Source organism: Falco naumanni, chromosome 1, assembly GCF_017639655.2.
Source record: "Falco naumanni isolate bFalNau1 chromosome 1, bFalNau1.pat, whole genome shotgun sequence".
NCBI lineage: Eukaryota > Metazoa > Chordata > Aves > Falconiformes > Falconidae > Falco > Falco naumanni.
In genome coordinates, this window is record NC_054054.1 from 51,112,691 (window position 1) to 51,137,769 (window position 25,079).

Here is a 25,079-nt window from a genome sequence, read left to right on the forward strand (position 1 = left end):
ACCGTGACTGTTTCACATACTCTATTTATATTTTATATCTTTCTCATCACTCAGCAATTATTCATCTCTCTGCTGAGAGGTAAAATTCATGTATTGAGTTACTATAATTTCTCTGAACTCTGAAAGTGATTCAGTCACTGAAAGCAATTGCTTTTACTTAAAGATATTTCTTGAGACAGATTTACCAGATACAAATAACCGAATAAGGGTTATTTTTTCCAGTTTATTTTCAAGAAATATTTAGTGATGCTTTATAAAATGGGTAAATCAATGTTGCTACATCTTAACATTCATTGCGCTAATATTAATCAGGATGGATTCTTAGAGATGAATGCAAATGTGATAGTGCAAGTAAGTGGGAATGCAGTTGAAATGCAACATTAATTCATTCCCGGTTGTTATTAAATGTCACAAGATATTCATAGTTTTGCTGATATTTTCTTTTTAAATCACTCTGTGTAAAAAAAAAAAAAAAAAAAAAAAGGCATTACTATGATGTATTTGTCTGTACAAACTCATCAAGATAATTATTCTGAATCTTTTGTATTATGTTTTATTTCATTGTAGCATCCCAGATCTGCATTTTTGGGAAAGATCAAAGTATAGAATGTCAAGGTGGTGATAGACTGTACCGCATTCCCACAGAAATCAATCAAAGGTCTTCCAGTTGGGAAGCAGGCACAGTGGGAACAGAAACAGGCTTGGTATCATGATATGTGATTCCTCTTGCCATCAGTAAAACAGATTTTCTCATTTATCTTGTCCTCTGAGATGTTTAAATTTTGAACATCAGCTGATTCAAATTTTATGTTCAGGGAATCCAGGCACAGAGATGATTTGTGTTTAGTGCACTGAACTAGGACTCAGTAGATCTGAATTTGTTCTGTCATGCATTTCCCATGTGATCTTATGCAAATCCTTTATTGCCTCTCGCATAGCCTCGTCAATAAAGTAGGGTAATGTTACTCTTCTTCTTGTTCGAAGGATTTGTTAACATTTGGATGGCTTATCTACAGTGGATTGCTGAGGGCCGTATGAAAATGTACAATCTTATTTAAATGTACTACTTTACATATATATCCCTTTCATTTTATGTTTCTGCATCTACTCTCTTCTTACGCCCCCCCCCCCCCCCCCCCCCCCCCCATGGGACTTTTTCTTTCATTCTTTTCTTTATAAGCAATATTCCACAGGCTGGCCTTCTCCTCCAAATACACGCCAAACAGGTCTGGGGTTTTAGGCTCATCAAGGCAGGTAATATGTATGGGTGGATATATAAGTGCTAGAGAGGCAGTATGTGAGCTGTACTTTGTGTGGATAATTTTTGGTTATCCAGCTGACAGGTTTGTGCTTGGGAAACTAGATCTTTGAAGTATTTTTTTTTTCCAGATATGTTCACTTAAATGACAGATCTACAATTCTCTGACACTAGAAATTTATATTGATTTCAGTAGTGAGCATCATTCATACAAAACCCCAAGAATGCAGTTTCAGATGCTTTTTTCACAAGTATTCAAATAGCACAATCAATATACTGCCCACAATTTTGTTTTTAGAAAGGAGGTATATTAGTATATATTCACACAAAACTATTTACATAAGTGCTTCTGTGTTTGCCACATTTGCCTTTGCAAGAGAAGTACATTCATTGTTTGAGGCTTTTAACTTAAGCTATGTGTATTTTTTAGCTTAATTTGCGTGGTCATAAAAGCCAGTGAGCTTTTACTGAAGTGAGCAGATCTGAGCTGTGCATTGTTCCCTATCAATCAGTATTATCTGCGATAGAGCAGTGATTTCAATGGCAACTACAGGAGATATAGCTACCTGCTCTTTGTTACTTTTAATGAAGGTGAGAATTCTGTATCCCCTGGAATACTGTTTCTTTGATGTCTCTGCACAGTATGGGCACATGTTGACCCACTAATAGCATCTGCTGTAAAACCATTGGTATCTAGTGGCTCTTTGGCATAGAAGGGGCAGGTATGGAAATTTAAAAACACCCTACTGCCGAACAAATCGGTACATCTTTATCTAAAAGTGTTAAATCTATGGACATTTACATGCTTCTTTCAAGAAGGCAGTAGGAGTCATGGTTTACCTGTGAACAACTGCATTTTCCTTAATGAAACTTCCATTCAGATATTGTAGATATAAAGCCAGCCAATATGGAAGACCTGACGGAAGTGATTACAGCCTCTGAGTTCCATCCCCATCACTGCAATCTCTTTGTCTACAGCAGCAGCAAAGGATCCCTGAGACTCTGTGACATGAGGGCATCAGCCCTCTGTGACAAACATTCCAAGCGTAAGTCCTTGCTTCATTGAGCCCCAGATGTCATTAAATTCTTATTATCCATGGACAGCATGTATATGTGTGCATACCTCAGCGTATTAGCTTCTCTGTTGCAGGCACACTTGAAAATAAAACATCAAAAGGAAGAAAATTTTCTCATCTATACAAGTATTACCTATGAACTTGATAAGTCATGTCTGTGACTGGTTGCCCTTGTGGTTCTTACTGCAGGAACCAGTGAAGAACCCACAACTCTCTAGCAAAAGAGAGATGATTCCTTTCAAATGAACTATCAGAGGGCTGGGGGAGGTATTTCAAGTAGATAAGCATACTGTTTGAATATACCACTGCTGTTCTAAATACTGCAGCAAGTAAATTTTGACAATCAAATAGCCTTCAAAATTTTGAATCCATTTTCTGGATTAAAAAATATCAGCATCATTCCTAAAAATTTAGTGCAGCATTCCCTGTATGTACTTTTTCAATAGCGTGTCTGTAAATACAGATACAGAGGAAATAAGTAATTGGGGGGGGGGGGGGGGGGACGGACACGAGGGACAGGGAAGATACTGTGTTAGTATGGAAGGTGTCATCTGTCCTAAAGTGATTTTATGTAGCATGTGAGACTTTGAGATGGACCCACCAATTCATGACAGTTCACATCTGAAACTTGCATAAGAACAAGGAAGCAAAGTGTTAAAACTATGGGACTGCCTGTGTTCTCAAAGGATGAAGGAAAATGCATGTTCCTAATGTTTTACTATATTGGTTCATAGTCTAGATAAAAGAGAATATGGTTCTTCCCACCAGTAATCTGGCAAGTCTAGCCACTTTGCCTTGTGCAGACCACCTCTTTATTACTGATCTTCTGAGACTGAAAACCACCAGACAAAGGTGTTGGCTGGTATCTATGAGGAGCTGAGAACCTGGTGATTGAACTGTGGCTGCTCTGCTTTAGCCATCTTCGAGGCTGGGGCTTCCAGGACACTTCTGTCTCACAGAATTGGGTCTTTAGTTTCTTTTGCAATGTTGAAACACTGGAAAGGAAATTCAAGAGAAATTCTCTTAGTGCCAGAGCCACATAAGAGGTTTGATACCCTTCTTGAACCTTTTGAGCTAGGCAGATCTTATTAGTAGGGCAGGAGAGGAGGAAGAAGACATTTGAATATTTAAGTGAGATACAAGTAGTGCACAGATTTAGCACATAGCTATTTTTTTAACTGAAGTAAATGTAGTTAAGAGCCTATGACTAGGCCTTTTGGCCACAAGGAGAAGTGCACATGCTCAGAACCTCTTAGGATGTGGCCTCCAATTACAGAAAACAACCTTTCAGGACCATTTCCTAAGCAGAGGAGTGGTTTACCTTTGTTAGCTATATCCTCTTGTGCTTGTAGGGGGAATTCTATGACATGAAGTGAAATATGAGCATGACACAGTCTAGCACATCGCTGTGAGTTATCTTGTCCCACTTAATTGTTTTGTTCCATAATGCTTTCCTTTCTTCCTGCTAATAAGGCCTCTGTACCTCTGTAACTCAGTGCCAAATGCCAATCATAACTTATTTAACAACAATACAGTAAGCCTGGATGAAAGAAGGCATTTTGTGCCAGAAGGGAATGCAAGGTCTCATGGTCATTGATTAAACCCCATTTTCCAGATCTGTGAGTTAGAAAATAGTCATTTAATGTAGCATTGCTGCACTGAACTCAAGTCAAGCTCATTGAGAGGCTGAGTGTGTATAATACAAAATTGATACAGCAATGGTAGAACTGCGAAGTGTTAAGAGAAATAGGCCCATGTAGTGCTGATTGGAGTGGTTTGAGTATAGCTCTCAGAGGCAAGAAAAACTAATTATATAAAGCCCATAGCAACCTGAAAGAATATATAATAAATAATCCGTCAGCAAAATCAAATATTTGCACGATTGCCTCTCCAGTATCTTTACTGTGCATCAGATTCCTCTCTACAGTTGCTTTACATGCGCTCTATGTTCATGATCAGTACTCTATTCTCCTAGCTCACCTCACCTTTCAATCTTTCCTCATAACTAACTTCACTTCTGAACCAAAACAGCTACAACTATAGTCACTATATATAAAACTATAGAACCTCTCATGTTCTGCAATGCGACCCTATTTTCTCAATTCAGTCTAACATCACTATTTCAGATGCTGTTCCGATGTTGTAATGGTGTGCCTATTTTTAGGGATAAAAGATACAATGTAAAACTTAAAAAAAATACCTGGATGCGAAGCATATGAACTTTTTGGTCTACTCCTTTTTCAGACCCTTTGTTATCCAAATCTCTGTGGCTTGGTTGAAGTTGGTTGCAGCTTTTGGGGGAAGGGCCCTTCTGTTATTACAAGTCTAGAGAGTGCCATGAATAATTACTGTGTCATACTGTATAAATAAATTACATATTAATACGTGTAGTGTGACTGGCACAAGATGTTAATAAATTACAGTGTTCTTGAAGAATTCTGGTTTGCTAAGCTCACTGGCAAAATCTGTTTGTTTGGCATTAGTGATAGCAACACTACAAGGTTTCCCTTAGAAATCTTTTATGGCTCTGATGTGGAAGAGACAAGAGACTTCTTCCATATCTACTCATCCTTGATGCCTATGCTGAGATTTATTAGCAAGCTGCCAATTTGTGTGATGAGTTGTAATGGGGACCTCTGTCCCTTAGAAAAATTCTCAGAACCAAATCTATCCATAAGGCATTGAAAAAATATGAGGTCTGTAGCTGAATGTTAAATGGTCATTGAGATACCGATAAGGTGGGATAAAAATGTGTTGTTTTTCTAATAGACTACCTGAAACTGCTTCTTAGAACACCTCTTTAATAGATCACGCAATGCTGAGTGAGCAACCAGAAGCAAAGCATATGTGGCCATTACAAATGGATATCCAGGAAAGCCCAATCTGTAACCGTAGGGGAGATAAGTACATAATAGTGTTCTGTATTATTATCAGACTTTCCAAGTAGTGGGACGTAATTCGATCAAAATATTCTGGAGAGGAGGTGAAAAAAGAGATTAATATTTCTGCTTATTTAGAATATTGCAGGGATGGGAATATGGAAGAAGGTGTCCTTGCAGTCCATGGGGTTATAGGTAAAGATTTAAAACAGGTATGAAAGTCAGACTCAAGCAGGAAGAAATAGGGGATTAATTTAAATAATCTGGAAGCTTTCATCTAAATAACATATGTGGCAAAATACCCAAAGGTCGTCCTTGAGGTGTTATTCAGGCAACGTGCATGGCAATGCAGTGTAGAAAGAAGTCAGTATATGGGAAATGTGTGACAGCAGCAGAACAAGGGAAACTAGCAGCTGCAAAAGTATTCTTATTAGAGCAGTTAGCTGGGAACATCCAAGAAATAAAAGAAATACCCCCCACCCCGGATACCACAAATTCTCATGCAAGGGATTCAGGTGAAAAGGAAGAGAAGTGTGAGGATACTGTTGCAGTAAGAGCATCCGGACTGGAAAATACTTCAGCAGTACAATATGCAACTGTCCAATTAACAAATAGTTGCTAATTTGGTTTTGATCTTTTCTTGCTAATATTCTGTTCAGAGCTCCTTATAAATGTGCATGGAGATAATATTCTTCCAAACAACTTGCAGACCAGATAGAGACCTTGTTTCAACAGATCATCTAGTAAAGCAGTCAGCTAAAGAAAACTGAGCTTGAGCATGTGACGTTGGAAAAAATGAAGAAAAATGAAGAGCTTTTTCAGTAATTAATCAGAATTATTAAATTCAGTATTAAGTGGTAAATAGGAACTGTATAGTTATGAAACATGGAAATTTAAATCACTGGAATATAACTCCTATTGATATTCCATGTAATAGCCTTAATATATTAAAGTCATTGCACACTTGTGAAGTTGTAATTTGTTTAAATTCCATATGTTGCTTTAAGGATTTTTTTTGGTGTTAATTTCTTAATACGTATTTATAGGCTAAACCCCTGTTTCTAATTATCCATTACCCTTGTGCAAAATTTACAACAAAACACTTCAAGGAAAGAGGAGCTGCAGTTTCAGGTTTTTTGTTCCATGTGCCATGGTGGTCTTCAAAATACAGACCTTTAGGCTGCATAATGCAGTTAGCCTCTGTCACTGTTAGTTCGTGCTTTCCATCCTCCATACAGACTTCATAAGCCTCTGACATCTGGGTCTGTAACAGGAGCCATTTAAAGCCCCCCTCCCTTTGACTGAAGAAGCATTTGTAGATGTCCTAACAGCTGTCTTCTCTGGACTTTCCCTGAAAGGGACAAAGCAACTCAGCTGGTGCCTTCCCGATTCCATGGCATAGGTAATCAATATCTGAAAAGTATAAAATGATCTATGGAGCAATGCAGAGTGAATTTGGCATTTGGTTTGTGACCCAAAGATGCCACCCAAAGTCCTTTTCCACGTTTTTATTTTAAATCCAGGCATGAAAGAAATGCCAGCCCTTCCCCAAGGATAAATACCACTATTCTGTCAGTCTGGCATGTAACTCAGTTCGGTTAACTTCTGGTTTTTTTGAGATTACCTTTGATTTTAAACTTCAGAATTCAGAACTGTGGAAGCAGCCAAAACAGAAATCAAGGATAATCTACTTGAACATGTTGAATTTTTCAAAATAGATGAATTATATATACCAGTCATTTAAAGGAGGTTGGCATTTCAGACAAGACAGCTTTCAGACCTCTAGCTGAATATGGATTATCTTTCATTTGCAACAGAGAACAACCAGATGCACAAAAAGGCCTGTGACAGACTATCCCTGCTGGATTTGCTAATTAATATTGACCTTTCCAAATGAATGACAGCTATTGTATGACTGGAAAAGAGACAACTTGTTTTTCTTCAGTGTAAGCTTTACATCTAAAGTACGCTTTTTATTTCTGCATCTGGTCTCATGTCAGGCTATCATCTGAGAAAGAGACAGCCTCCATTCTCCTTTGTGCATTGAGAGGCCACTGTCAAAGTAATGTCCACTTCAGGCAAAATCTGCAAGGTTTCATGTGACAGGAGTGAAACTTATCTAAGCTTCCGTAATGATTTGACTCTGTGCTTCAGCAAAGGCTTGTTCTGCTTATCCTAATTCTGGATTTATTTTGTAAGCATGCACTACAAAGGCATATATTCATTGCTGATTTTATATCCCCAATGAAAAAATGTGCCTGTATTCTGATAATTTTGTAATTATGACTGTCACTAAAGATCTGTTACTACAATTTCACGCATGCTAAACTAGATCCTGGAAGGGATCCTTCCTTGTGCAGGAATCCCATTGAAATTTGGTAGAACATTGCCTTTAGCATGGCTGTAAAGCTTCCATTCTGTGCAGTTTGGATGAATGTATAATAAAGACATTTAAAACATGGCTAATTAAAATTCAAAAGTGTTCATACAGAAATGCAATTATGTCTATGTAATATTTCCTCCAGTTGTGCAAGATATGTTAAAATTAAATCAGAGGAAGGAAAAACCCTGATTTGTGTATTTCTAGCTATCAAATCGTAAGAGGAAAGAGAAAAGCCTGAAGCAATGGTAAATGATTTATGATTGAAGAGGTGTTTCATTAACCCCTCTTCCCCAACCACACACAGATAAAACAAATAATTGCTGTAAGAATGCTCTAATTATTCAGTCTATTAAAATTCCTGTCTTGTTTGCTTAATTTTGTAATAGCAACAAATGCTGCTTTTCAATGTCTTCAACGTTATTCTTTCAAGATCCTGTTTCACTAGGGGGAAAAAATCCCCACTTATCACTAACCTTACATATCAAGTTTGGAAAGACTTACGCATGGATTTGGCTATAGAGAAGTAGTAGTTTTATGTCTCATTAACTCCATGGGATTGCTCACAACACACGGCATTAAACACACACATAAGTTATTGTGAGACCGAGGTTTAAAGAGGCTTGATCTTTTAGATTAGCTTTGTGGTTTTTCACTTCCTTGCTCTCTTTAGCACCATTTCTCTTTATTAACAAACTCACTGGATAAGTTACATTAATAAAAGCAACTCTGTAGTGAAGCTCCCACCCACTGATCTTTAGCTATTGATCTGCCTTTCCCTTTCAAGCACTAATGCACTATCCCTTGTGGTTTGTGACAGGCTGCAACAACTCACTGCAGATGGTAAAACAGATTCTTAAATATTGATTGGCTCTGCTTTTAAAAGCCATACTCTCTGGAGGTATTGATGAGAAGCCTAGTTTTAATATTGGGTCATTGGATAAAGGAATGCTTTATGGTAGGTGGTATTTCAGTGTGTGGTGTGGAGGTAACTTCAGAAGCTTGCTTTTACTCAATGAAAATGATGTGTAAGTGACCAGGGCATGAGGAGAGATGCTCTCTAAATTATACAAAAACAAACAGAAAATTGGCATACAAAAAGATACTGCTTTTTCAGTTTAAAACAGTATAAGCAAACACAGGCTATGGTAATATCAAATGCTAAATAGTGTGTTTGGTTGTTTATACTTCATGACTTATACAGTAATTGTGTTTTAGACTGCTTATGAACATAGAATCAAAAATTTCTACACTTGTATAACCCTTTAAATTAGTGGAGACCATGAAGGCAGGATTTTCATGTTAGCAGAACATCCTGATCTTGGAAGAAAATTTCTGAAGGAGGTGAATGTAAGAGCAGATTGGCTTAATACAAAACAGTAAAACATTCAGAGATAGTGAAAGATAAGTAAATAGTAATAGTAAATCAAACAAGTATCATAAATAATGAAGGTAAAAGGCATGAATGGACATGAATTTCAAAGAGAGCTTTGCAATTGGTCTTGATTCACTTAGAGTGAACTCAGGAACTCTTTTGTAATGAAATCCTAAAGTATATTTTAACAGTGCATAATAATGACTATACCCGGGAGAACAGAGGTCCTTCTAGCCCAATATTCTGGCTCTGATAGTGGGCAGTAGCAACGTTAACAGGAAATACAAGAACAGAGCAAGTGTATAATTTTTAGCCTCTGCACTTTGCAGTTGGAAACTTGGGGTTCATAGACTTTAATGAGAGTGAACTTACTGCATTTAACAATACTCAAATGCATGTTTGTGGGTTTTTTTTCTTGAACTTGTGCAGTTACTTTTGAACATGTGTATAATTTTTACTATTGGCAATATCTTTCAGTAAAGTCTTTAGCAGCTTAATTAGGAATAGGATGAAGAACCATCCGCTCTGTGCTTACCCTTTCCTAGTTTCACTTGATGACCCCTATTTGTTGATTGGAAGAGACAGTGTACAAAGTGAACTGTCGTTCCCTATTCATCCTTTCCATGCCACTTTTAATCACAAACCCCTCAGTCTTTCCTAGGCTGAGGCACCCCAGTCTATTTAGTCGCTCCCTGCATGGAAGTCATTTGATACTTGTGGTTGTTGTTATTGCCCATTTTTGTGTCTTCTTGAGACCTCTACCGCATTAGAGATAAGACCAAAACTTCACGTAGTTCAAGATGTGAGCACATCTTGAATGAAATGGCACACACACACACACATCCATGCTTTCTGTATTGAACGATATGAACAACTATCATGGAGTTTAAAAAATGAATGTGATTAGTATCTTTATATAAATTCAGTGATATTTAGGGTTTTTATACTAAACCTTATGGAATATGTGTGGTGGAGCAAATCACAGCTGTCCTTGGGGATGGTGCTAATTTACTATCTAAACGTATTTGAGTGCAGTTGAATTGTAAGATTTTTAGCTTAGGATCATGTTTTGTGAGAAATATTTGATTAGTATAGCCATGTATTTCAGGAAAAAAAGAAAGTTTAGAAGTGTTTATGTAGCAGCTATAAGGAGAGCATATTGGTTTTGTTCCTTTTGCAAGTTGCTGTGGCTGGTCTGTCAAGATGGGTGAAATTCCATACGTTTCCAAGTACTGTTTTCTAGTAGGTTTTATTCAGGTATCACAGCCATTTTCATTTGGGATCTAAAATGAAAGAGAGACTTAATTTAGATGATAAATTTTTTGGCTTGGAACATCTGTTTTCTGTTTTCATGAAATTTAAAGCCCCCTGGGAGTTTACCTGATCCACTACTAGTATTTCACATCCAGTTGAAATACACCTGTTGTGTGTGTACCTGTATAACCCAGAGGTTATCTGTAGTAAGTCCTTAATTCATCCTAACTGCAGACTCTTTGCATGCTTGGATAATAAAAAAGAAAATTATTTTCCCTCTCTTGTTCTAGCATTTTTGCTGACTGACCTCTACAGTCCTCTCCCTCCTCATTAACCCCACTGCCTCTTTTTCCAGTGTTGCCAAAACTGTCTTCACCCATTTGTAGCTGTGACCCTTGAACAGGAATCCAATGATTTTCTGCACCCATTTTTGGTCTTCGGAGGGAGGGAGAGAGTTATTTCATGGTGCAGGATTTCCTGGAACTGAAATCTAAGTAACAACACTTAAATGCTATAAAACCAGAAGTTTTCAGGACAGGAAACTGTAAGCCATATCCTAGAAAGAAAGCTTTAATAAGGTATTATTTGTTCAGACATAGAAAGAAGATCGCTTTGTTTTTCTGCTATGGGAATGACTATTTAAAACTGCTTACAATTTTATCCTATGAATGATGGAATTTCTTACCAAATCTGTGGAGCTGATAAACTTTCTTCTTCAAGTTTTCCCTGGTTTGGTTTTTGTTTCCCCCTAGATAATTACAGATTCTACAATATATGTAAGCATCATTCGTCTTTGCTTTTCTTGTTAAATATATTTGGCTTTGTAATAGCAAAAAGTTGGTTTTATCCATAGTTCTGCTATTGGTCAGCAGTAACAGAAATTTTCAAGGTTCATACCTTTATGCCTTAAGGAGTACACAGTGTTAGCATCAAGAGGCTTCTTCCTTGCTAATTCTCTGTTTCTCTTTGTTTTGTTTACTGATATTTAACAGTAGACCCTTGCAGTTATCATGAAGTGCTCAGACCACAATAACAAAATTTTACCAAAGTTTGTATGCTGTTTTGCTCTCTTAAAAGCAATGAAAGATTTTTTTAACTGAATAATTCACTTACAAATTCTGACTGAAAGTGAAAAGTAGCTCCAGATAAACTTTCATTATTTTAGATAGCTTTTCTAACCCCTGCCCCATATTACCTCAGATACTGTTACTGCTTTCCCTTTAAATAGATAATTCTTTTTTCTGTTTTTAAAAATTTTACTTGTGTTTGTATTTTGGAACTATTTGTCTTGCAACACTGCTGCAGATGCTTGTGTTTTTACTTCATCCAGGCAAAAGTGTGAAGGTAAGAGGAAAAGAAGTGGAAGGAATGTTGAAAATTCAGCTGAGGAATTCCTGAAGGTCCTATAGTATAATGCAGAGATTCCTGCATACTCCTTGTTGCGATGATTTTGGGAGGAATACAGGATTTTGTATGCTGTATTGGATTGTGACACTGCACCCACCATATGAGCCATTTTTAGCACTATGATTATTTTTTAAAGTTCACATATACCAGAATTTACACCCTGCAATGATTAAAGCTCTGCCCAGCAAATAAAATATTATTTTTCCGTGGTTCTGGCATCTGGAGAATACCAATGACTCCATAAAAAAATGTGCATCTTTGGAGATAGGACAGCGAAAGAGAAAAACCTTTTAGGTGAACCTGGGGGTTTTATGTTTTATGAGGCTGAGTTATTCTTGGCTGTTGTTGGGGTAATTGTTAGTTACATTCTACTCACTGTTTTTCGGTGCAGTGCACACAGTAATGCTGTTTGATTTATCACTTTCCTGTGTTCTTAGCTGTTCAATATCCCTCTTTCACAATTACATATTAGAGAAACTGGAATATCATACAGCAGTGAAAGGTAGCTCGCAAAGCTGAAGAGGAAGGCAGTATCGGTGGCTACCAGGTCTCTCTCCGGACCATTATAGTGGGATTTCAAAGCATGCCCTCACCCTCACGGCCCTTGCAGTTTGTGTGGTGTGTGTTGAGTGGAGTGAGACATTCCAGTCTCCTCATTATCAGATTTTTTTGGCAATTAATGTAAAACTGAGAAACAGCATGTATAAGAAAGGTTACACTCACATGCGTAGCTCTAAATTTTGTCAATCATTAGTTCTTGTTTAGAATTGAATTTGAAGATTAGTTTGGGGGGGGGTGTTTTTTGTTTTTTGGGTTTTTTTTGGGTTTTTTTGATTGGATGTGTCTTGTCCAAAATGTATAGCTTTCAAGTTTGTGGAATCACAGCAATGTTAAAGTAAGTGGGAAGTTGCAGTGGCAGCAGCTACGACACCCAGAGTACAGCTCACTGACTTGAGAGCCACAGCGGTGTTAGTGGGCAGCGTGTACGCCACAAGCTTCTTAGCTACTGCCCAACATCTGCTTTTGTGTGGCTAGTGTCTAGACGGGAAGCTGAGTGAGATGGACCTTCCCACCCATTCTAGCTGTTCCTGGCCTTTTTTTTTAAATTTTAGACATCTGCATATATATCTGCGTGATAAATGCACACCTTAGAGATGCCTTTTCTGTCCTACTGATTCTAAGGGGAGTCTCTATGTCTACATTAGATTAGAAAAATTCAAGCAACACTGAAAAAAAATTTTTTACAAGATGTGAGAGTTTATTTTTCAGCAGATGGCAGTTCCTTTTGAGAAAGAAGCAGCATATTTTTATGCTGATGATTTTCTTCAAAATTTAGGAAAACAGTGCTCTGGCAAGTATCCTTCATACAATCCATCCTTCTTTCTGAAGTCTGGACTTCTTTGAAACACTACCCTGTTTTTTAACTTGTGAGCAGGAAGCTGTGCAGAAAGGGGCTGAGGATTTTTATTTCCCTAAGCAGACTTCCCAGCTTATCCATGTATCTGCTAATGGAGTAAGGGGTGGGAATGATGTCTTCCTTGAAGGCTTCTCTCCAGCACTAGCTGTATTCAGAGATATGCTCAGTTTCCCTCTGTAATCCCATGGTATTTTTCTGTTCTGTAGTGCTATTGTCAAGGTCATATCTAAATCTAGCAGTGTCACGTGAAAGCTCAGCACACCCCGCCATTTGCGACTCCTGTGTTCCATTAGTTTGCAACTAGACAGGTAGCTTTGTGTCTTTGATAAAATTAGTACTGTGAAGATTATCAAGAACATGGTTTTCAAGAAACTTAAATACCCTTCTTCATGGCAAAAGTTGGTTATTAAGAAGTTAATCAAGAAATTAGTCACATAGTATGATGAATTTGTAACCGAATCTCAATAAAGTTCTGATTCCAAGTCCTGATCAAACAAGTTTTATTTCAATATAGAAAAGTAGGCTAGATTTCAGGTCTCCTGGTTTGAGTGCTGATTGCCCCCTGGCATAAGAGCAGCCTCCAAAAGATAAGTCTAAACTGTAATGAACAGAAAATGTGTTTCCAGTGCAGGCTGGCAAACCTGGTTTTGCAAACAGTGGGCTAGTACATGTTTTCTCCTATCGGCTTGAAGAGGCCAGGGTTGAATCTGAATTGCTTGTCCAAACTGAACTCCAAGTCACGTGTCTGTCACTGCTGTTCAGTCACCAATTACTCAACTTGTATTAGAAACTGAATGAAGGTTATGCTTTCTTGCAGTGTATCCATAGCCTTATGTTGATGCTAAACCAGAAATAGCTAAGGCCCAAGAACGCTGTGTCTCACCGTCATTTTCTGAGCCTAATGCCTTGTTTTGGTTGCTCAGGCATATGTTGCTAGTTGCTAAGCTTTCTCTAGCACTGGGAACTGCTGGTAATTTCCTGTAACAATTTTCCTGTCCTGTTTATACTGACTATAGAAGCTATATGCAAAAAATTGCTGCTACTAATTATTTCTACTAGTCTATTTTTCTGTAGTGATATGAAGGTTTCATGCCTGCCTTGGTTTCTGCAGTTAATTGACCTAAGTCTTTCTAATACTTACTGTGGTAAGGATGGAAAAGCGACAAACCGTGCAGATAAAGGATTAAATAGTTTAATCTCATTAATTAACAAAATACAGAGTATCCAGGTGCAAATATTACTCTTCTAATCATGGGAACAAGACACATAGATCCAAGAAGATATATTTCAGCTATAAATGAAGGTGTAGTTCAGTTAGGCTGGTGGTGTGCTGCTTTTTTTTTTTTTCCTTATTTTAATAGCAACTTCACATCATAATTAGGAGGATGAAATTCATGCCAGCCAAGAACATAGTTTGGACAGATTAAGGGGAAGAGGTATAAAAAACGATAATTGCTTTGTGCTCATCAGAATTCTGTTGAAAATCTGACAGGATAATTACAAAATACCTGCTTTGCAGAATGTCTAGGCAAATTTTTGAAGAGCTATTTAAAGTTGTTCGTTTACAATCTGTCTGAAAAGAAAAGTTTTTTTCACCCTTTTTGAAGTAGTTCATTACCATTTAGATGTGTGGTACATGTTCAAATATAGACCTTATTCTTATGTGCACACCTGGCTGCATTCTACTGCCCACCCCCGAAGAAAATTGCCTGTAATTTTTTGCATTACCCCACTTACTTCGCCCACATGCTCACCCTTAACTTTCGGTAGAACATTATTTCACCTGATGGAAACTGTAACCTTGTTGCTTTCAACAGTCTGAATCATAGTCATAGATAAATTAATTGAGAGAGGAATGTTCCAGTGGACTACACAAAAACTCTGTTTTGACTGACAGTAAAAAGTTGTTCTACTTTCAGCACATTTTCATGTCTCATATCATGGCTTTTCTTCACCTGCTTTTGAAACTTGAAAATGACACTCACCAAATTGCCAGTTTTCAAAGAATATTCTAGACACAGGTGCCAAAACCCTACTGATTTTGCTGAGAACTGAAAGACTCAGAAAGCCTGACTGTCTACTGAGGTTCACCATATAAAGTCATTTGGAACACGGGGCCACAGATACCTGCAGGAGAACAACAGAGGTGCTCTAGGCACCTGGTAGGCAGGGCTAGAGTAAATGCTGGCTTTCTGGGGAAGAATGAAGAGAACTTGGTGATTAGTGGACTTGCAGCAGATGAAGTAGAGCACACTAATACCAGTTTTTTTGAGTTCCTGCAATTCAATGTGAGTTATCCAGTATCATTAGTATGTACAATTGAACAGGGATGACCAGTCTCCCAGCTACAGGAGCTGGAGTTCCCTGTATGGAGGTACTGTAAGCAGTATCTCACCAGCACAGACAATGAGGTTAGTGCTTTCCAGAAATTTCAGCAACTGCATATCAGCTAGGTAGTTCATGTGCCCCACATGGTAAATCACTGTCTATTTTCTGCTGACCTCAGGAAGAGGTAATCGCAATTTGCAGTTGCTTTTCAGAATTCGCGTGTTTAGTCTCAGATGCCTTCAGACATGACCAGTGAGTAGCCTGCAGACTGGCCAGCTGGTTCTGGCAAACAGGGCAGGCTTTGAGTTAGCACTTCTCCTGGGAATGCCAAAACTGTTGTGAGACCACGTGTACACCTTTTGTGTGACAGGGTCTTGTGGTTTAACCCCAGCCAGCAACTAAGTACCATGCAGCCACTTGCTCACTCCCCCCTGCCCCAAACCCCCAGAGGGATGGGGAGGAGATCTGGCAAAAAGGTAAAACTTGTGGGTTGACTTAAGTAAAGATTAATAAATAAAATAAAATAAAACACAATAGTAATAACATCAATTGTAATGAAAAGGAGAAAGAGGAATAAAATCCAAAAGGAAAAAAAGAGCAAGTAATTCACAATAAAACTGCTCACCATCTGCTGACCGATGTCCAGCCAGTCCCCGAGCAGCGATCGGCAGCCCCTGGGCAGCTCGTCCCAGTTTATATACTGAGCATGCCATCCCATGGTACAGAATATCTCTGGCTAGTTTGGGTCACCTGTCCTGGCCGTGTCCCCTCCCAACTTCTTGTGCCCATCCAGCCCTCTCGCTGGCAGGGCCTGAAAACCTGAAAAGTCTTTGAGTTGGTATAAACAGTACCTAGCAACAACTCAAAACAATAGCACGTTACCAATATTATTCACATACTAAATCCAAAACGCAGCACTGTACCAGCTACTGAGAAGAAAATTAACTCTATCCCAGCTGAAACCAGGGCATAGGGACACCTGAATTTCGGTTGTAAGGGAACAGGATGTGCAGCCCTCGGAAGGGATGACCGTAGGTGAAACGCCTTGCTGTAGGTAGCTGTAGTCAACTAACTGGTGTATTGACATAATTTCCCAAAGTGATGTTTTGGGCCCTTAGCTGTAAGGTTAATATTTAAAGTTTACAGTTTGTATTTTTATGTAAAGATCATAGAATCATAGGATCATTTAGGTTGGAAAAGACCTTTGAGATCATCAAGTCCTACTGTTAATCCAGGGCTGCCAAGTCCACCACTAAACCATGTCCCTAAGCACTGCATCTGCATGTTTTTTGAAAACCTCCAGGGAGTGTGATTCAATGATTCAACCACCTTCCTGCTCAGCAATTTTTTCCTAATATCTAGTCTAAACTTCCCCTGGTGTAACTTGAGGCTGTTTCTTCTTGTCCTGTCACTTGTTATCTTGGAGAAGAGACCTACTCCCACCTGCCTAACACCTCCTTTCTGGTAGTTGTATGGAGCAGTAAGGTCTCCTCAAGCCTCCTTTTCTCCAAGCTAAACAACTCTGGTTCCCTCAGCTGCTCCTCAAAAGACTTGTGCTCTAGATCCTCCACCAGCTTTGTTGCCCTTCTCTGGACACCCTGCAGCACCTCAGTGTCTTGTGAAGGACCCAAAACTGAACACAGTATTTGAGGTGCAGCCTCATCCGTGCCAAGTACAGGGGGATAATCACTGCCCTGATCCTACTGGCCACATTGTTGCAGATAGAAGCCAGGATGCTGTTGGCCTTCTTGGCCACCTGGGCACACTGCTGGTTCATATGCAGCTGGCTGTTGACCAGCACCCCCAGGGCCCTTTCCCTCCAGGCATCTTTCCAGTCACTCTTCCCCAAGCCCACAGCACTGTGTGGGGTTGGTGTGACCCAAGGGCAGGACCCGGCACTGAGCCTTGTTGAACCACACACAGTTGGCCTTGGCCCATCAGTCCATTCTGTCCAGATCCCTCTGTAGAGCCTCCTGCCCTTGAGCAGATCAACACTCCCCCCCCAGCTTGATGTCATCTGCAAACTGAGTGAAGGTGCACTTGATTCCCTCACCCAGATCATTGATAAAGACATATAACAGAACTGGCCTCAGCACTGAGCCCTGGGGAACGCCACCTGTGACTGGCCAACAGCTGGATATAACTCCATTCACCACCACTCTGGGCTCAGCTGTCCAGCCAGCTTTTAACCCAGCATAGAGTCCACCCATCAGAGACATGAGCAGCCAGTTTCTCCAGGAGAATGCTGTGGGGGACGGTCTCAAAGGCTGTATTAAAGTCCAGGTAGACAATATCCACAGATCTTCCCTCATCTACTAAGTAGGTCTTCTTGTTGTAAAAGGAGATCAAGTTTGTCAAGCAGGACCTGCCCTTCATAAACTGGCGTGACTGTGTCTAACCTCCTGGCTGTCCTGCACATGCCACGTGATGGCACTCAGGCTGATCTGCTCCATAACCTTCCCTGACACCGAGGTCAGGCTGACAGGCCTGTAGTTCACCTGATCCTCCCTGAAGCCCTTCTTGTAGGTGGGCGTCACATTGGCTGACCTCCAGTCCTCTGGGACCTCCCCAGTTAGCCAGGACTGCTGGTAAATGATGAAGAAAATGATGGAGGTAAAAGAGTAAATTAAGTGCTGGGCATATAATTAATTCTATATGGTATTCCTTGGTATACTGAATTACATGTTTCACAAAAATGCACGGTTCAGATTGTACAGCAGAGCATTTTTTTAATAGAATTCTGATTTATCTCTTGCTTCTCTTTCTTTGAACAGTTTATGAAGAACCAGAAGACCCCAGTAACAGATCATTTTTTTCAGAAATTATCTCTTCAGTGTCAGATGTCAAATTCAGTCACAGTGGTAGATACATGCTAACAAGAGATTACCTCACTGTCAAGGTTTGGGATCTGAACATGGAAACAAAGCCTGTAGAAACATACCAGGTAGGTATCTCCTATGTCGTGAAATGCAGCCATATAAAAGCCTCTCACTGTTCAAAACCTGAGTATTTTCCTAAACTTCTCATTACTTGTTCTAAGAAGCAGCTAGCTGAGAGCTGCTGATCAAGGTGGTTAAAATCCTCAGAGTAGCATCCTTGTAGTTGGGCAGTTTCAGCACTAGTAAGGAAGTGTAAGGCCTGAGGAGTCAGAGCAATGCTCACTGTGGATTTGGCCTGTGAAAGAAATGATTCTTCTAATAAATGAAATCATCTCTTCGCTTTGGCATCTGTTTTCAAGTGATGTACGCACTATTAACATTTGAAAGAAACTGAGGAAAGGATTCTGTGTATTGCTTAGCATTCTGCTCTTGCTGGGACTGCTGAAAGTTTACACCTTTGCTACTGCAGGACTTTTTTAAAAAAACTTCATCTATGTGTTTCTCTGTGCCTAGTTCTAGAAGCAATTTGTGTTAAACCTTGACATCACTACTGACACAGCAGTTTGGGAATGCCAGACAAACACATCTGGTTGCCTGAATTCATTGTGAAATTATCCAGACAAAATGCCGGTGGCTCCAGCCAGCGCTGAGTTTGTACTCTGACATCTGTTCTGTTTGGCAATAGAGGGCTGAGCTTACATTTTTTGACTCTGCCTTGAAGAGGGAAGATATGTCTGTGACACAGAAACCGCTTGTTATGAAAATGCAATGAGAAAAAAACTGTTAAGCTACCTACAGAAGAGTATGCAAAGTAGGAAAAAAGCCATTTCATCTGGCTTGTACTGCTCGCTTAGAGACAGTCCTGCGAGCGACAGTGCTGGAACAATCCCTTCTTTTCTGTGTCTGCATAATGGCAGGTGGGGTAGAGTAGTTCACAGTAACTATAATAAAGATTAGTTTTAAAATAACACGTAATGAGAGTTTGGTAGCCTGTCTTGTCAAAACAACCATAATTTTACATTGATAATATTGGAGGTATTTATTAGCGAGGTTTTAGTACACAAAGCAGGCCCCAGTGTTTTCCAATGCACCATTTACATTTCAGTGGATGCTCTTCAGTGTGTCTCCTGTTAGCGCTGGAAAGTCTGAGCCTTGTATACCTTTAAGGCTACAGAATTGGTTTTGCTCTGAAAATGGCACTACTTATAACACCATTGTGTTGATGTGCTGTGTGAAAATGGAGTGGGAGGGTGAGAGCGAGACTGTGTTTTATATAACAGAATCATATCTCAGATTTTGGGAGCTTAGGTAATATATTACTTTATACTTATGCTAATGGAGTAGGTTGCCATGTCTCTGGAGAGGAATAGCTGGTCAGGCCAACCTGTTTGTCTTGATTATGACATCTGCTTTTACTTCCTCATGTAAGTAGCTGTGAAACAAGCTGGCCACCTTTAAATCAGTCTGACACCCAACAGTAGGGCTAGTTAAAAGAGTTCTATTTCTCCAACCTGAGATGGGAAAAATGAGTATAACGTAGAATTTTCAGTACTAATTATTGCAATCAGAAGCTTATAGAAAAAATAAAAAAAGGACTGCAACAATAAAACCCCTGCAAATTTAACAGTGGTTTTGCTGTCTTACTTTAACCTATGGATTGCCTTTAATTTTCAAATATTTATAGAGCGCCTAATAAAGAGTATACAGATGTATTGCTGAGTTTTCCAGCAGACTAAAGGAGAATCAGGAACTCAGGGGCCTTAGGAAGCCAGTAGCACAGGACTCCGTAGGATTCACATGGTCCAGCTGCTTTGGGCAACCTTGCATGTTTTTCAGCGGCAGACAGTAGAGAATTCTGTTCTTAAGAAAAGCTTGTTTAAATTACTGTTTTGAATGATTTGTCTTGGGGTATCTCTCACATGTCTAAATCTCATATATAAATGTAGAAATCTCTCAAGAAGTTCTTTGTGGTGGATCACCCGAAAGCAACAGATAAGACTAACATTTTCAGTTTTGTATCCACATAATTATGATAACATGTATGTAATTGAAAGATTAAAAGATATTTATTAAAAGATTGAATTTCTCATTTCATCCACTGCATGCTAGCCACTTAGATATTGTCTAGCTGTGGGACTTGCGAAGAGGGTCACAACAGGTGTTGTCCCCACAGGGTTGTAAGGAAGAGCAAAATCTGTAACTGTATTGCTTCATTATCAGGTTACAATTTTAGTATCACAAAACCCACTGAATTCCTCATGCAAGTTCTTTTTCTTATCGATGCTATGGCTAAAATAATGCTATTGCATACAGCAGCTGTTGCAGCCTTGCTGAAACACATTATCTGCTGACTATGATTCAATATAGTTTTCCCCTGTTTGTGCTAATAAAGGAAAAAGGGCAGAGTATGGTGCAGTGGACAGCACTAAAAGAGCAATACAGTGGAATGGCCGGTGCTTAAATGTTGCAAGGCCTAACAGGATACTCTTCTGATGCTGCCAGATGAATTGCCCCAGCAGAACCATACCAGCAGCAACCAGAGGTGAACACCTTCATAGCTAATAATAGCTTGATCCACTTCTAGCAGGGTCTTTTCCATAGGGATTTGGACTAATATGTCCCTTACCAGTGCAATTCCTGATTGTTACTATTCAGTCCCTGTACAATAGCTCCCTGCATAGGCATGTTGCTGTGTTAGTCTGAAGCATGTAATTACTAGATAATTCCATGAAGATCTGACCTAAAACAGTGCAGAGGAAAAAAGGAGGATGCCTTTTGTAATTAGTTAGCAATGAATTTGGTTTGGATTCAAGCACTATTCTTATGTGATAAGAATAATATGTGACACACAAGGAAAGTCTAATTTTACCTTCAATTGGTAGCAGCAGTTGAACATGCAAACAAGGTGAAAATTAAATGTTTCTTCTGGTTAGTTTTACATAGTGACTCTGATAGTCTGAATGGGTTCAAATGTGGTAATGTCATGGTTTAACCCCAGCCGGAAACTGAATACCCTGCAGCCTTTTGCTTACTCCCTCCTCCCTGCCCTGCAGCGGGATGGGGAGGAGAGTCAGAAAAAGGTAAAACTCGTGGGTTGAGATAAAAACAATTTTATAATTGAAATAGAATAACATATAATAATAATAACAAGAACAATTGTAATGAAAAGGAGAAAGAGGGAGAGAGGAATAAAATCCAAAAGGAAAGAAAGAGCAAGTGATGCACGGTACAACTGCTCACCACCCACTGACGGATGCCCAGCCAGTCCCCGAGCACTGATAGGCTGGCCCTGGCAACTCCCCCGGTTTATATACTGAGCATGGCGTTCTGTGGTATGGAACACCCCTCTAGATTGGGTCACCTGTCCGGGCTGTGTCCCCTCCCAACTTCTTGTGCCCCTTCAGCTGTCTCACTGGCAGGGCCTGACAAACTGAAAAGTCTTTGACTTAGTATAAACGGTACCTAGCAACAACTAAAAACATCAGGGTGTTATCAACATTATTCTCATACTAAATCCAAAACACAGCATTGTACCAGCTACTGAAAAGAAAATTAACTGTATCCCAGCTGAAACCAGGACAGGTAATCAAAGGGTCCACAAGAAGAGGAAGCTGGTTGTCCAAGGCAGTAGTGCAAGTCTGCAGACAGTCACGAAAAAGGAGCTGAGATGTTGATGAGATCAGTAAGAAATCTGAGAGTGGAACTGCAAAATGCTTTTTGACAGAGCTGATCGGAAGGCACGGCGCCAAGCTCTGGATTTGGACACACTTTGCAAAGGGTGTATGCATGACAGTGGTCATGACAGATGGCTGCTGGAAATGTTAGCAAGAGGAAGACCTAGAAATGACAGTCAATGAGGCAAATGCGATCTGCTTCCTTCTTCTGCCTTAACCAACCTTTCTATTTCTTCCAAGTGCTGGGAGCTCCCAAAGATGATAAAGAACTCCAGTTCTGTAATAAGTTACACTGCTGACATAAAAAGGCTTTAAGTAAAGACAAAATGAAAGGATTTAGTTACAGAGGGTGCAAGAAACTGCATCAGTACTGAAAGGGTTCTGACCTGTTACTCACCATGAGGGTAAATGCATTTAATTGTGGAATGTTTTATCTGCATCTACCATTTGCCTATTATTTGCTTTATGAGATATTATCTGTTGATATACAGCTCAGTGTTCATCATCTATTAATGAAAATTGATCCATAAACAAAAATTAATAATCCTTAATAACCATGTGTTACAAATATTCTTAGGATACAATTTGGCTATTGAAAATGGGTTAAAGAAAATGTAAGTGAAAGGTTATTGTCCCTCGTCTGGTCTTGATAGAAGTTATCTTACTAGAAGAAATGTTTACGCCTTCAGGCCAGAGGAGAGTGCTGAGCATCCATGAGCAGGAACAGTCTCCCTGGACTTGCAAGAACCAGTACCTCTGTATGCCAGAGCAAAATTATGCCCCTTGGCTATGGGATTGGTATGTGTGCTCCGAGAGGCCATCTACATGTCTTTGTTTTCCAGTTTCTTCAACAGCTAGAAGAAAACATCAGGAGTGAAAGTGCATTGGTAAATTCATCTAGGCAGGGGTTTTCTAGCTCATTATTTCTTTGTGGAATGAAACCAATCATCCAGAAGGAAAACTAATCAAATTCTGCAAAAGATTGAAATAGTTTGCATGAGATCTGTCTCTTTATGAGAACCCTTGTTCAGCAGAGATGTGTGGCCCAGGGGAGGGGTCTTTTGCAGGTCAGTCTCACTTTTCAAATATGTAAGTGAGAATTTACATTGTTGTTTTCAAGTCTCAGCCAAATTTGGGATATCTTTTGGCTAAATTAGTGTTCTAATTTGCAGCATGTGCAACTACAACCTTGTACTGTATTTGGCTTCTGAAATACCTTATCCAAATATATGTAATAACATACACTGAGTTCTTTTAATACAGCCAAGTTCTTTTTGCCATAAGTAAGAGTCCACTTATCTTGGAATATGACATTTTTGTTGCTATTTAAATTAGATTTCTTGCACATTAATTAGCACATCTAGGGTATCAGCTGGTGAAATGTCTTTGGGAATTAGGCTAGCACTGAGAAAATCACCCAAGCAGGAAACAAATATGTTGAAGAGGGGTGGTCTGCAGCCTGCTGAGGGTGGTATGCTTCATGCTTTCCTGCAACAATAATTCTCTAGCACCTGGTTAATTGGACTGTGGAAAAGTACAGATAGAATCTTTAAACAGTATCTTCTGCAAAGCTACCAATCTGTGCAGCATATTTTGAAAGTGAATGTGGGAGATAAAGCCGAGAGTGGGGGGCTGGTTGTGGAGTTTTATATTCTGTTTTATTTCAAGAATAACAACAGTTATTTTCTTTGAAACAGGTCCATGATTACCTTAGGAGCAAGTTGTGTTCCCTTTATGAGAATGACTGCATCTTTGATAAGTTTGAATGTGCATGGAATGGATCAGACAGGTAATCCATCCTTATGTCCATTGCCATCTTTATTTAGCAAAAGATCTCCTATATATTATGGGGAACAATCAGAAAGTAAAGTGTTACACATGGCTATTTTCCACATCAATTTACATCTTCACATACCAGTGTTCAAGTTGATAAAAGGTGTTTGGATATTGGTGCAGTTGTGTCTCTGACCTTAGACATGATGTATACCTTTGTTGATCTTGGCTCATGCCTTAAGGGAAAAAAAAAACCTTTAAAGTCTGTCCATTTTTAATAAATCATAAGTAGGCTGCAAAAGTTAAAAAGAATGCTGCCAACTCACACAGCCTCACCAGCATAATAAGGAAGCTTGTGTGATCCTGTATTTACACATGAGCTGCCTCAGAACTTCGGTTCATTTACTGGAAACAGGGAGTGAGGAAAGGAGTCACAGGCACCCACTGACTCTCTGCAAACTGCTGCCAAATGACAGTTTCTTCTGATACTTACCTCCACCAGAGCTGTCCCTTTCCCTACGCACTGAGGGAGAGGTCCTTGTTTTTATCTTGGACATAGTGTCTTCTTGAATATTTTGATGAGAAATATTGGCACAAGTCAGAGTGTGAGTGAAGATGCAATATGCTAATGCAATAACATTAGGAAATGGTGGCACTACTTTGGGGAGCAGGAATATTGTACAGGAAGAACTGAGCAGCCAAGAGGACTGGAATAATAAAAATGGATGAAAGCCAGGAGTATAATGCAAGGTGAGCATTTTAGTTAACAGAAAACACAAACCTTCATCTTATCAGTTGAAAACAACTCACAGGGATGCTCATATGCTAGGTGACTGTGGAAGGGATTAGCAGTCTACAAAACCCATGTGAAAGAGAGCACAGGAGCCAATTTTGAATGGCACTCAGTGACGCCTGGCTCAGCAGAGCTAGGAGCCATGAGGCAAAAGTTTGGCATTCACTGAAAGCCTGGAACTGGGCCTTCAGCTCACTTAGTCTTTCATTTGGGAAAGAGAAAAATGGTCTATCTCATTGTATTTGAAGCAGGCTGGCCTGCCCTGCACTGGGCAAGGACTAGGAAACAGAGTGTGGGGCAGCTGTGAAAGAGGCAAATATGATCCTTGAATGGGCAAGGCTGGGATATCCAGCAGAGAAAGGAGTAGTGGTGACGTTATGTTAGGGTCTTTTTCAAAGGCCTTTGGATTGCAGTTACGTATTTCTTGTCCCTCATCTCCAAGGCAGATGAACTAGTTGGTGAAATGGACAGCTGCTATAAAGAGGCAAGAGGGCAGGAGTTTGGTTTTGATCAGCTTAGCAAAAGAGAAGCCAAGATTATATTGCTTCTAGTAAGCATATCAAGGAGGTACACACAGGGAGGAAGG

General features: G+C 39.5%; 1 protein-coding gene across 9 annotated transcripts in view; it reads left to right on the forward strand.

Annotated features, from left to right (window-relative positions):
• The window catches only part of PPP2R2C (protein phosphatase 2 regulatory subunit Bgamma), a 207,203-nt gene that overhangs the window by 170,128 nt on the left and 11,996 nt on the right, over nucleotides 1-25,079 (forward strand). For all 9 annotated transcript variants that reach the window (XM_040593589.1, XM_040593615.1, XM_040593607.1 and 6 more), the window contains 3 exons: nucleotides 2,140-2,304; nucleotides 18,149-18,318; nucleotides 23,625-23,716. In XM_040593589.1, the coding sequence (XP_040449523.1) occupies nucleotides 2,140-2,304; nucleotides 18,149-18,318; nucleotides 23,625-23,716 (427 nt within the window). The remainder of the gene's footprint in view (nucleotides 1-2,139; nucleotides 2,305-18,148; nucleotides 18,319-23,624; nucleotides 23,717-25,079) is intronic.